We start from the raw sequence: 13,327 nt of genomic DNA, 5'->3' as shown, positions 1-13,327 counted from the left end.
TGTCCTGCAGATTCATCCATATTGTCTCCAATGGCAGGATTTCCTTTTTTTTAAGGCTAAATAATATTCCATTCTGTGTATGTGTGTGTGGAGGGGGCACCCACTTGTGCCACACTGTCCATCCGCTCCTGGATCTATGGACACCTAGGTTGCCTCCGTGTTACTGTGAATAAAGCTGCAATGGACATGAGTGTGCAGACGTTTCTTTGACACGGTGACTTTGCTTCCTTTGACTCCCGGACGAGGGATTGCTAGACCACACGGTAGTTCCATTTTTTAACTTTTCGAGGATCCTGCACACTGCTGTCCACGGTGGCTGCACCAGTTTGCGTTCCCATCCACAGCGTATAAGGCTTCAATTCCTCCGTTTCCTGCCAACGCTTGCTGTCTTTTTGACTTTCGAGACTAGCAATCCTGACAGGTGCGAGGTGACAGCTCACTGTGGTTTTGATCGGCTTCTTCCTGATGATCAGCGACGTTGGGCATCTTTTGCATGTACGTCGTTCGGACCCGGGCCATTCGTCGTGAAGATGGATCAGGGGCTGAAGGGAAAGTTCCAGGGCCGCACAGTCGGTGAGGGGGGTGGTCTTGGAAAGCAGCGGGGCTCGGCCTGGCGAAGCGCGCTGTGCTGCGGCGTCCTGGGACTCCGCGTGTCGGGACACCGCCCGGGAAGGCAGCTCGGGAGAGCGGTGTACGCGGGTCCCCCACGGCCGCCCCGAGGGCCCGGGCGCCCCGGGTCTTCCCAGCCCCCGCTCCGCCCCCTGGGTGCTGGCTGCCTGCCGCCCGCGCGAGCTTCGGCCCGGCCTCGGGGATCCGCGCGGAGCTCGGGCGCGCACCCCGCTCCCCAGCCTTCACGTCGGTGCCCTCAGGTGAGGTCTGCGGCCTGGCATTTCTCAAGTGCGCGCGCTACGCTCGGCTCGGGGTCCGGGCGGACAGCTCCAGGGCGGCGCCGGGACCGCGGTCCGCCTGGCGCCGCCGAGCACCACGGCCAGCAAACCGCTGGCCCCGGGGAGCGCGGCGGAGGACGGACGCCCGCCCGCCCACCGGCCGCCCGGCTCCCCAGCGCCCCGCCGCCGCCCTCCATCCCCGACCCCCGCTCCGCCCCTCCCCGCCCGCGCTCCACCCGCGGCCCGCAAGGTGGAGGCCCCGGATGCAGTCAAGTGGGCATGCGCACGCGCCGGGCGCCGCTGTCATTGGCCGCCGCGGAGGAGCGTCCCGATGACGCAGCAGGAAAACAGGAAGTGAGGCCGACGGGAGCCGCGCTGGGCCCGAAAGGCTCCCGGTCGGCGCGGGGGGCGCGGGGGAATGAATGGGCGCTGAGCTAGGGGCGCGCCCGCCGGACCGACAGGCCTGGCGCGCGGGGCGGCCGCGGCATGGAGGACGACGCGCCGGTCATCTACGGGCTGGAGTTCCAGGTGCGTCCCCGGCGGGCCCGCGGGCCTGCGTGGGGCGGGGCGGGCACCGAGGCGGGCGCGGGCCGGGCGCGGGGCGGCACCGAGCTGGGCGCCGGGTGGGCCCCGGGCGGGTGCGGGGCGGTGGGCGCCGGTGCCCACGTCCCCCCCGCTGGGGCGCCCCCCCCCGCCGCAGCTCTGCCCCCGCGGCCTCCGCTCCCCCTCCCCCCTCCCCCCTCCCCTCTCCCCTCCCCCCTCCCCTCTCCCCTCCTCTCTCCCCTCTCCTCCTCTCCCGGGCCTCGGCCCCCCCCCCCGTCCCCTCCTCCCCTCCTCCGCCCCCCCCCCCGCTCCTCCTCTCCCGCGGCCTCCACCCCCACCCCCTCCTCCCTCCTCCCTCCTCTCCCTTCCCATCTGCCCCTCCTCTCCCGTGCCTCGGCGCCCCCCATCCCCTCGTCCCCCCTCCCCCCTCCCCTGTCCCCTCCTCCCCTCCTGCACCCCCCTCTGCCCCTCCTCTCCTGGGCCTTGGCCCCTGGCTCCCTGGCCCCCCTCACAGATCCCCTTCTCCCCTCCCCTGTCCCCTTCTCCCCTCCTCCACCTCCCCTCTGCCCCTCCTCCACGCCCCCCCCCCCGCCCCCGCCCCTCCTCTCTGGGGCCTTGCCCCTCACTCCCCTCCTCCCCCTCCTCCCCCCCTCCCCTGCCCCCTCCTCTCTCTGGCCTGGGCCCCCCTCCCCCCTCCCCCCTCCCCCTCCCCCCTCCTGGCTGGGGGCTGCTGGGCCGCGCCCACCCTGGTTCCTGCCTGTGTAGGTTTCCTCCTGCGCTGGGTTCCTGGAGGCCTCCCTGAGGCCGGCCCCGCCTGTGTGGGTGTTGAGGGTGGGGGAGGAGGAGGGGGAGGTGGGGTGTAACTTGGACAGGAGTTGCAGGGATAACGGGAAAGTTGTCTCGCACCCCTCACCCAGCTTCCCCTAACGTTGAGGCCTCCCGTGGCCGCCGCTGGGTGACCGTCCTGGGGGAGGCGGGCCCTCGCCCTCCGCTGTCGTCCCGTGTCTGTCCTGTTCTGTGCGCGCGGCCTGCTCCCCGGGCGCCCTGCCCGGCAGGTGCTCAGCACACGGCCGGGTGAGCGCTGGCGCGGGCGTGCACGTGCAGTGGGTGGGGGTGGATGGGGGCACCCGGAGGGCTGTGCACCGAGGGGGTGGGGGGGCGGCCCTGGGTTGGCCTCAGCTCTTCCGAGGACCTGAAGGCGCCTACGGACAGATGCGGAGACCAGAAGCCCAGAGCACCGCCTCGTGAAGGACCTGATAACCCGATTGTGGGGGAGTCTGCTCGAGATTCTCCCTCCTCGCCCCTGCCCTGCTCATGTGTGTGCTCTCCCTCTCTCTCTCTCCCTCTCATAACTAAAATCTTTCAGTCCTGGCTTCACCACTTCCTGTCTATGTAACTTTGGGCTTCAGATTCCTTGCCAATAAAATGGGAAAACGAACCTGGATCCCCTGTGGCCTTAGGAAAGTTAAATGAGTTCATACAGTGATTTCAAGCACTTAGCACAGCGCCTGGCACCTAATAAGCATTCAGGAAATGTTCTAATTATTACCATGAGACAAAGTTCTCATGGATCAGTCCCTATAAGGCGGTATCAGTGTCCTGTGAGGATGAGCTGTGTTACGGGGTTTGCCCACAGGCTCGGTCACCCAGGACTGTGCCTCAACAGCAGCTTTTGAGATGTCCCCAGGCGTATCTCACTCTTTCAGTCCTGCCTGTGGATGCTGTGGTGTGGGCATAGCCCGTCTGGCCAGCAGGTGAGACTTGGGACTCTAATCTAGGGAAGCCTCAAACCCAAGCCAGCCTCAGGGCCCCTGAACCACAAAGTTGCCCTGCCTTCTCCTGGACAAGGTGCTCGTGTGGGCAGGTGTGTGGGGGCATATGGGGAGATGGAGGGCTCCTGACCTCGTGCTTCCTAAAGTGTGTGTTTGCCTCCAGTGTACCCAATACCGTCTGTCTCATTAAATCTTCTAAATAACCCAGAGGTTTTGATCTTCATTGTTGGATCCTTGAGATGACAAATGTCATTTCCTGAGATTAATATCAAGGAGTGGATCTTTGCCTCCGGCATCAAATGTTTTATCTGAATATCTCCTTTATCTTAAAAGAAGTAGCAGATTTTTACCCTTTATTTTGGACAGCTTGTGGACCTTGATATTGTTGGATTCGAAGAATTCATTACTACAGTAAACAGAAGGGGCGCCTGGGGGGCTCAGTTGGTTAAGCGCCTGCCTTCTGCTCAGGTCATGATCCTGGGGTCCTGGGATCGAGGCCCATGTCGGGATCCCTGCTCCATGGGGAGGATGTTTCTCGTTCTCCCTCTCCATCTGCTTGCTGTTCCCCCAGCTTGTGCTCTCTGTCTGTCAAATAAATACAATCTTAAAAAAAAAAAAAAAAGAAGAAGAACATGGGGATCTGATTGTTGACCCTTGACTGAGGTAATGAGGCTTGAGGGTAAAATGAGGTCCTACTATGGCAAATAAAAGGCAGAAGAGTGCCATACAGGGGTCATTAAAATAGAAATGCTGAGCACGTTTCTGTTTATGGGACATTATGGTATCATGTAATTAACATCTTTTAGCTCATAAAAAGTAGCTTGATTTTTTATGATTTTGTTATTTAAAATTAAGAAAATCCAAGTAATTCTTATTAGTATTTTAAGATGTCAAATTGCTGAAAATCTGATTAAGATCTGCAGGCCCTAAACGCGCCTTTTCTATCTTATCTGATTCCCTGACAACCACATTCAACTTAAAACTGTGTCTTGTCTTTGCCCACTTGCTTTTATTTCTTGGATATTATGTGGTGACTGGATGTCCTGTTACCTGAGGGTTTTTAGCTTTTTCTATGCTCTCCCTTGTCTTTCTTTAGGCTCATGTAGTTCTATCACAATTCTTGCCAAATCTATATTGAGGGTCTTCTTTTTTTTTTTTTTTTTAAGTTTTTATTTATTTGACAGAGAGAGAGAGAGAGAGTGTGTGCATAAGCAAGGGGAGCAGCAGAGGGAGAAGGAGAAGCAGACTCCCCGCTGAGCAGGGAGCCCAATATGGGACTCGATCCCAGGACCCCGGGATCATGGCCTGAGCCCAAGGCAGATGCTTCACCAACTGAGCCACTCAGGCACCCCTAGGGTCTTCATCTTTCTAGTTATATAAATATTTTTAGCTGCTTATTCAAGAAGGGTACTGTGATTTCTTTTTTTTTTCTTCTTGTACAGCTTTCCATTTTTCCCTGTTGTGAAGTGCTTCCTTTTTCCATTTGTTTCATTGTTCCTGTGTCTTATGGTGAGTGTTGATGCTTGGCAGCTGCTGCACCTGTCCTGCGCAGTCTGGTTGTCTGTGGGAACGGTGGCCGTCTGTTCTGCTCTTCCATTTTCCTGAAGACATCTGTCCCGGTGCCCCCCTCCTCCTTTGCTTCAGGTGGACTCCCTTTCATCATGTGGGGGTTTTTGTGTTTACTTTTCATTAGACTTTAGTTGAGTAGGTAGTATGTGCTAGTCATCTGACAGGGCCGCATAATTGTCACACAGTCCTTGGATCCCTGGGCTTGTTCTTTTCCATTTTAAAGCAGAGGGCTCCGTGGTTTAGAGAGACCTCTTACAGCTGTTAGAGTATTGGGCTCAGGCCTGGATCCTTCCTGCTCAAAGGTCTCTTTGCTCTCTGGGGCCTTTTATTCAGAACAAGACACCTGGCACCTCCATGTTCAGGTCCTTTGACCTCTGTAGCAGAGGCCAGAGGCGACATTCAAGTGCAGACCTCACCTTCCTCTCAGAGGGCCACAGGGCTCAGAGAGGACTCGTCTCATTTCTGTCTCCCAGCAGGTGCATAAGACCTGTTGGCTAAGTCACTTTATCGGTCAAGGTGAAGTCGAGGTGACTGGCAGCTGGGAGCGAGGCAGTCTCAGCCCCGTGTGCAAGCTGCCTGTGAGCAAGACTGCAGCCGGTGTGCAGGCCACACCGCCTGCCCCGGCACGTGGGTCATCTGAGAGGGGTCAGGCGGCTGACGTTCCACTGCTCTTCAACCGACTGTCATGCTTTTGCTTATGTAGTTAAAAGGAATATAGGAGAATGTTTTCCTGGGATATAGCAGGACTTAGGGGAAGCCTGGAGAGCTCAGCCATGCGGAGTGCAATCTGGAGACGATTTTGTTTTTTTGAGTTGTTTGTTTGTTTGTTTGTTTATTTATTTATTGGAGTTTAATTTGCCAACATGTAGCATAACACCCAGTGATCATCCCACCAAGTGCCCCCCTCAGTGCCCGTCACCCAGTCACCCCTACCCCCCCCCCCACCTCCTTTTCCACTACCCTTTGTTCGTTTCCCAGAGTTAGGTGTCTCTCATGTTTTGTGGAGACGATTTTGATGCTTGGTTTTTATTATCATTTGTTTGTTTATGTTATGGACATAGAAACCTCAGACATGTTCCAGCTCACTCACTCGCTTTTCTTTTTATAATATTTTTTTCTTCCTCCAAACTATGTGGCTCACGTTGGATATGTATGTACGTGTGTGTATGTAATTTCTGTGTCTTTATGTAACTTGCATATGTACACATGTGTATTTATGCATCTGATTTTTTTCCTCGATGGGATCTGTGTGTTTGCACGACTCTGGGTACCTAAGTGCATGTCGCTCTGGGCTAGTTTGCTGTGAGACCCACTGGTGCCTCAGGCTCGTAGCCTTACTGATGGTCATGGCTCCTTGTCGCTCCCTCACTTGATACCCTCGCTCTCTTTCCTTCTTGGTTCTGGAGAGGTGGTCTGTGCTCCAGCTTGCAGATGTGGGGAGAGGGGGAAGGCGATCTGGGATGGGATGGAATGGGCAAGGGCATCCTCATCCCCTGGATGCCGGCCCGGGAGCCTCACAGGCAGTGTTAGCTGCTCCCGTTTTTCCCGGTGCTGGGGAGCTACCTTGATGAGTCCTAGAGCCTGGTCCTCACGGCCCGCCCTTGAGGCCTGTAACATGGTGGGGCTTCCTCCGTGGTGGTTCTGAGAGTCACAGTTCACATCCCACCGTGTTGGGGTGAATACTGACTTAGCCCCATTCCACCCTTCTGCTATGGCAGAAGAGGTGGGAAGGTCTGGCCTGTAAAGTCTGTTCCACAACGTGAAACCGATTCTGTGGCCATGGAGACTGGGGAGTTCCGACGGCCAAGTCGGGAAGGCTGTGTAGACCATGCAGCTCAGAGTGTCCCCAGCCAGCGGCAGCCGTGTCACCCGGAGGCAGACCTGTAGAATCAGATTCTGCACTGCCCGGGCTCCCTGGGCTGCTTGTTGGTGTATTGAAGCTGGAGATGTATCATTATAGGAAAGAATAAATGAGATTCTGATAGGATTGGGCAGGAGGAGGTCTTGACATCCCTGCTGGAAGTGTGGAATTCATTTGTGGTACTAGGTGGTCAGCGTACGGTTTTTGAGGAGCATGTCTGTCTGGGAGTTAGGAGGTATGTCCTGAGAGCGTTCTTGCATTGGGCAGAAGATTGGACTGGACGGGACTTAGCAGCCTGTGAACTCACATCAATGGATCATTAGTAAACATACAATTAATTTAAAGCATCGAAGTCAAGATACAGAGAATGTTGAAGTTAGGATATAAAGACTTGTGTGTATTTTTCTTGATTTAGACTTGTTTAGGCAGCTTTTCAGGATGTTTGCCCAAGAACAATTTGAATTTTAGGTTTTTCAAAAAAGATTTTATTTGTTCATTCATTCATTCATTCGAGACATAGAGATAGAGAGGCAGAGACACAGGCAGAGGGAGAAGCAGGCTCTCTGCGGAACACCTGATATGGGACTAATCCCGGGACCTTGGGTCACGCCCTGAGCTGAAGGCAGATGCTCAGCCACTGAGCCACACAGGTGGCGCTTATTTATTTAATAGAGAAACAGGAAGTGTTCACAAGCAGGGGGAGAAGCAGAGAAGGAAGCAGACGGCTCCTCTGAGCAGAGAGCCTGATATGGGGCTCGATCCCAGGACCTTGAGATTGTGACCTGAGCCAAAGGCAGATGCTTAGCCCACTGAGCCACCGAGAATTTTAAGTTTAATCCTTATTTTTGTACATGCGTATCCCGAATTTCCCGGTCAATGCTGTGCTTGCTGGCTCGGCACTGCTGGTACAGCTCTGGTTCCTCTTCTGGGTATTCCTCTTCCCAGTCTTCATCCTTCTGTACTGTGTTTCTGTTGCGAGCCTAGACAACCCAGGGTGTGCTGATCCTATCATGCTTACTTGCAAGATGATGACGGAAGTCTATTTACATTAAGACAAGAAATACTACTACCGCTCCTTGGCCGAGTTTTAGGGCTCTTTTCTGAAGGGGAGGGGAGTTATTTTATAGGACATACCATAACCGTGGTCAGATGGGAAATGGACTGGCTGCTTCTGAACTCGGTACTAAGACCCTGCATCTGAACGGTCTCGCACTTCAACACAAAGGTTATACAGTTACGCTTTATAGATTTGTTGTTTATTTGAATATTGTATACGTTATTATCTATTAATGATCATAATTTTTGTTTCAGATGTTTCTCCAATATTGTTTGAATTTGAAATAGTATAAGTGAGACTACAGATGGCTTCACACGCATTCTCAGCGTCAGGGCAGGAGCGATCAGCTTTCTGGGTTTGAGTTGAATCTGTAATTCTCAGTTAACAGGACCGTAGTTCTTTATGACATTTCAAAAGTCTCTACAAACAAGATGATTTTTCTCCTGCACGCTTGTTTCTTAGAAACTTTTGGCCTTGAGAAGACCTCCTCGGGGCCCTGGGGGGCTCAGTAGTTTAAGTGTCCGGCTCTTGGTTTCGGCTTAGGCCCTGATCTCAGGGTCATGGCATCAGGCCCCGTGTCAGGCTCTACGTTCAGTGGGAGTCTGCTTGGATATTCTCTCCCTCTGCCCCTCCTCTCTCTCTCTCTCTCTCTCTCTCTCTCAAATACCTAAATAAATCTTAAAAAAAAAAAAAAAAAGAAGACCTTCTCTGGTTGGGAGGGCCGTTGGTTCTTCGTTGGTCCTTTGGCAGACCCGCTGTGGCCCATTGAGGTGGCTTGGGCGTGTCCACCTTGCCTGTTCCCGAGCCTCGGGCACTCTCCCGACACTGGCTTTTGGATCTGTGGTCACTAGCTGTTCTGATTTCTTCTTTTGAGGTTAGGTGTGGTAATTTGTGTTTTCCTAGGAAATGCGTTTATTTGGTTGCCAGGTACCGATGGTCTACTGCGTGCCAGGCATTACTCTCCGCCGTGGAACACGGCGGGGAAGGAGCCAAACCCAAGCCCGGCAGCCCTCCCTCCCGGAGGCCAGTGTGGGGGCACCGCGTCGGGTGTTCTTCTAAGACTCCTCAGTCGTGTGCCTACTTTATTTGTTTTCATTCTTTTTTATTAATGGAAGCATTTAGACCACGAATTTTCTTCTGAACATTGACTTCTTGACTTTACTGTTTTCTGGGTATCTCATGGTTTTGAACTTGATGTCTTTTGTTACCTGACACTCTCTGGACTCTTTCTCAGCCCTGCTCCCATCCCCTGCTGCGTGTGGGGGCCCCTCCTGTGGCGGCTTCGCTCTTCCCTGGCCTTGCCTCTGGTTGTCCTGCCCTATCGTCTCCCAGCCGTGCCTTGATTTTTTCCCCCGTTTACTTTTCTATTCTTTTTTTCTCTCTCCTTGAAGGCTGATTGCTCTGTTAGGTTTACAGCTGTGTGCTGGTGTGCATAGCATGAACTCCGGCTCTTCTGTGGCGGCCTGTGGCAGCGTGCGGCCAGCACGTGTGCATCTTCTGAGGTCTTTTCCCTCTGTCCTTGCCTGGCTGTCCCTCCTGGTGGTATCCTCGCAGGGCTCCTGGGCTCCTTTGATCCTGGGCTCTCATGGCGAGCCTTCCTGTCCAGCTGCCATGGGATCTGTATGTGGAGTCGGGCCAGGCCCGAGCCCCAGGCTGGCAGGAATTCCTGCAGCCCAGGCTTTGGTTTGTGGGTGAATTCTGCAGCCCTCATTCATCCCTGGTGAAGATGGTGGCCCGGGTGGGCTCCCCACAGTGCGGCACCCCCTCCACTCCGTGGGGCCAGCGTGCTTCCAGGCGGGATTGCCTGGCTGCCCGGCCTGCTCTGACTCTTGCCAAAGCCCAGGCACAAGCCCTGCCACCAGCCGTGTGCCTGTCCTGCCGTCCCATCCCTGCAGTGCCTGCACTGACACCTGTGCACCTGTCTTCTTGGGGGGTGTCGCTGCCCGCGCACTCTTCAGACCCTTCTCAGCTCTCACCTCTGCGTTTGAGTCTTTGTTCTTATGGTGTGTGTTTGGATTATAGATGTTTCCGAGTTTCATTGAAGATAGTCGCTGTTTCTGCTTTTATTCTCCTTGCTTTTGTGTAATTCCCTAGGGTTTGGAAGAGTGAAATGAAGACATTAACCTACTGCTCGGAAACCTGAGGTCCCGATTTGACTTGTTGAGATGGGAAGGGGAGGGTGAACTGGAATAAAGACTCATGTCTGGAAAGTTGAGTAAGAGGTTGTGAAAATGTAGTTCAAGCAAGGTGTGGGGAGGGGTGGCGGTGTGTCTGGAGAGAAGGCAGGATGTGGGGTTCAGGGTTCCCATGTCATAGGCCTGGTAGGCAGGAGGGGGTGCGGCGAGGGGCTGATGGCCAGAAGCGCAGGCCTGGGGAGGGGCCTCAGGTCAGTGCAGTTGACAGAGCGGTGCCGGGGGCTCCACCACGGACCTGGTGACAGTGCTGCAGGCAGGCAGCAGGAGGTCCCCCATCTCCGGGCGCGGGCGGGGAGGGGCGTTTGCTAGAAGGAAGTGTGGGCACAAAGCCACAGCGAGAGCAGGGGGATGGGTGGTGATGTACTGGGTCCTTGGGGGCCAAGGGACAGAGCGGCCCTGTGTCAGGGGTGTCTGGCGGCTGCAATGCCTGGAACCACGAGACCAGTGCTGCAGGGTGGTGCAGCGGGGCCAGGTTGTCAGAAGGGGGGCAGTCGGTCAGAGTCGACGAGGGCTTTCCCTGTCTACGCCACCATCAGCGACGGGAAGAGTGGAGGTCTGGCAGCAGCTGGAGAAGCAGATGAGTCAAGGTGGAAGATATTTTCAAAGGATGAGGGGACTTGTGACTGGGTTTTCCCAGTTGAGGGGAAGAAGCCAGAGAAGAGAGTGACAGAAAAAGAGAGTGGACTGCTCAATGTTTTGTGCTGCAGGCAGGCAGCAGGGGTGCCCCCATCTCCGGGCAGGCGGGCAGGGACGCCCCTTTCCTCTGGGCAGGTGGGCAGGCAGGGGCGCCTCCATCTCCGGGCAGGCGGGCAGGCGGGCAGGGTCGTCTTGATGAACTAGAGGCAGCTCTCTATAAACATGCCATTTCCGGGGGGAGACCACTGGTGTAGCAGGTTAAACCTACCAGGTCTCTGCGGCTTGAAGCACAGGTCCTGCCCCACCTGCTAGCGTCCAGCAGCACCTTGACCTTGCCCGAGGTGTGCTCGTGGAGGGGGGGTTAGGGGGGTAGGGGCATTTCAGGTGAGGAAGCAGGCTGGACACTAACTAGAGGAAGTGTTTACTTGCTCAGATTAGTAAACACATGACTACAATCTTGAATTTCCCAAGGGAGTTCTGGGTACTTGGCGGTACCAGGAGATTCTAGGATTTGCGCCTGTCATGGAGTAGAACTTTCCAGTGCTCCCATGGCCCTGCCCCACTGACAGCATCTCCAGTTGTCCTGCGTTGGCTCACTACACGGTGAGATAGAGGGAAAGAGCTGTGTCAGGAAAGCACCGTGGCCTTTCTTTTGGGAACAGGTCATGGGATGATAATAACGTGACCCATACTCTACCTTCAATCTCATATATACATATCTTACTTGTGTTGCCAGGTCCCTGCGTCACCATAACAGTAAATAACCAGACTCAAGGCTACAGGTCAGGGTGGTTCTTCTCTAGGAGCTTTGTGATTGTGACTAAGTCACTTAACCTCTCTGGTCCTCAGTGTTTTTGTCTTCTAAGTAGGAATAATATTATCCCTCCTGACTTTGGGTCTCCTTCATTGAATATGGAGATGAAGCAAGGTAAAATACATGGAGCTGTTTTGTGACATCTTACACCCTAAAATTTGATCTTATAATAATGAGGTCATTGGAGTACCTCAAAGTCATCATTATGAGTAGACTTAGGAAGGTCATTTGATCATTCACTTCATCAAAGGACCAGAATTACGGATGGATATACATATGTTACCCAATTGGCCAGAGTTAAATTATTATTATAATTTTACCTAATGTACTAAAAAGATCTTAGATTATTATTATTTTTAAAGATTTTATCCATTACTCATGAGAAACACACAGAGAGAGGCAGAGACACAGGCAGAGAAGCAGGCCCTACGCAGGGAGTCCGATGCAGGACTTGATCCTGGGACCCCAGGATCATGCCCTGGGCCGAAGGCAGATGCTCAACCTCTGAGCCACAGGCATCCCAAGATCTTAGATTAAATGTTTTTAAGATTTCACTGTAATTTTTAAAGATTCAGTTTAGATTTTTTTGTCAGAATAATTTTCTTCAGTTTTTTATTTTTATTGATTTATTTTGGCGAGAGTGTGTGTACTTGCAAGCCGGGGGAGGGGCAGAGGGAGAGAGAATCTTGAGCACTGAGCCCAACGCGGGCTCCATCTCATGGCCCTGAGATCATGACCTGAACTGAATTCAAGAGTCGGATGCCCAACTGACTGAGCCACCCAGGAGCCCCCTCCTCTTTAGGTTTTTAAGAAAGAAGGGTCTTCTCTAAACCACGGTAGCTTTTGTGTCTGAAACCGATGATCTCTTAGACTTTATTTCCTCGCACTCTCACCGTCAGCCCTGCGCGGGGCTGCAGTTCTGGGCTCCGTAAATTACTTTAGAATGAAGCAGGTTGGATGCTGGGTTGTTACACACACAGCAGCCTCTGCGGCCCCAAGTTGCCCTTCCGTTCCGTCCAATGGCCTGATACAATTTACTTCTTTCTGGTATCTTCTGTTTTACGGTGATGGTGTTAGGTCCTGTTTTCTGCCTGGACTTGAGCTCCTGGCTGTGTTTTGATAAATGTGGATTTGCTGTCTTGTGGTCTGGGCCGGCTCTGGTGCACGGTCCTTTCCCACCTGCTTGGTTTTGGGCCTTGTCTGCTGCCTGCACCAGTGAGTTTCCTGAGGGCAGGACGGGTCACTTCCCATCTGTGGGACCTGCCACAGCATGGCCACTGGGCAGGGGTTGTGTAGTCGGCTCGGTATTGCTGACTTGAAGCATAAACAAGTCTTCATGTAAAGTCATCATTTCCTCTCAGATAAATCCTTTTCTGGGCCCTGTTTTGGAGACTTTCAGGCTTTTTCTGTTGAGGTGATGGTATGTCCCTGTATCTGAGTCTTAGCATTCTTGTTTGAAGGTGGAGCCAGTCCTGCATCCCCTCTGTTGACTTGAGTTCTGCCTTTGGAGCAGCCGGGGTTTTGTCTCTGTGATGATGTAGACGCTTCCTCACCATTTTTCTCTAACCAAGTGGTGTTCAAATTATATAGGATTCAGGGGGTCTGTTAATTTGCTGGTATTAATGTGCAAAATTCTAATAGTAGATATGCACATTTTTGGCAGAAAGTATATAGATTCACAAAGAATTAATCAGTTTTGCAAAGAGGTCTAAGACTCTAGTTTGTCAAAGAGGTTGTAGGCCCATTGGCTAGAATATCTAATAATGTGAACACTGCTCTGGATGTGTATTTTCTTGGTGTTACCGAAATGTATTCTGATAGTTGATGTTTCTGTGCCAGGAACACAAAACAGTTGACGTTTTTGTGAGGAGGTGTGGGGCCATAGGTGCTGTGATTGCATTTTCTGAGAGCATGACTTGAAATCGTTGTCTCCAGACCTTTTGGTAGAGGACACTCAGAAGGTCTTGTGGTTCACCCCAGTCATGGAAACCAA

General features: G+C 53.5%; 2 protein-coding genes across 3 annotated transcripts in view; one reads left to right on the top strand and one right to left on the bottom strand.

Annotated features, from left to right (window-relative positions):
• Window positions 1–2,462, bottom strand: part of TRAPPC12 (trafficking protein particle complex subunit 12) — an 83,374-nt gene extending 80,912 nt beyond the window's left edge. Inside the window, exon 1 of the mRNA XM_025454764.2 lies at window positions 2,344–2,462. The gene's annotated coding sequence lies outside the window, so the exon portion shown is untranslated. The remainder of the gene's footprint in view (window positions 1–2,343) is intronic.
• EIPR1 (EARP complex and GARP complex interacting protein 1) overlaps window positions 1,187–13,327 on the top strand; it is a 120,485-nt gene continuing 108,344 nt past the window's right edge. Inside the window, exon 1 of one of the 2 annotated variants that reach the window (XM_025454767.3) lies at window positions 1,187–1,415. In XM_025454767.3, coding sequence (XP_025310552.1) covers window positions 1,374–1,415 — 42 coding nt within the window. In that variant the 5' untranslated portion in view covers window positions 1,187–1,373. The remainder of the gene's footprint in view (window positions 1,416–13,327) is intronic. The other variant, XM_049096000.1, reaches the window with a different exon arrangement.

This window comes from Canis lupus, chromosome 17 (assembly GCF_003254725.2).
Source record: "Canis lupus dingo isolate Sandy chromosome 17, ASM325472v2, whole genome shotgun sequence".
In the NCBI taxonomy this organism is placed as follows: domain Eukaryota; kingdom Metazoa; phylum Chordata; class Mammalia; order Carnivora; family Canidae; genus Canis; species Canis lupus.
Note: the sequence above shows the minus strand (reverse complement) of the source record. Positions and strands in the feature narration are given on the sequence as shown.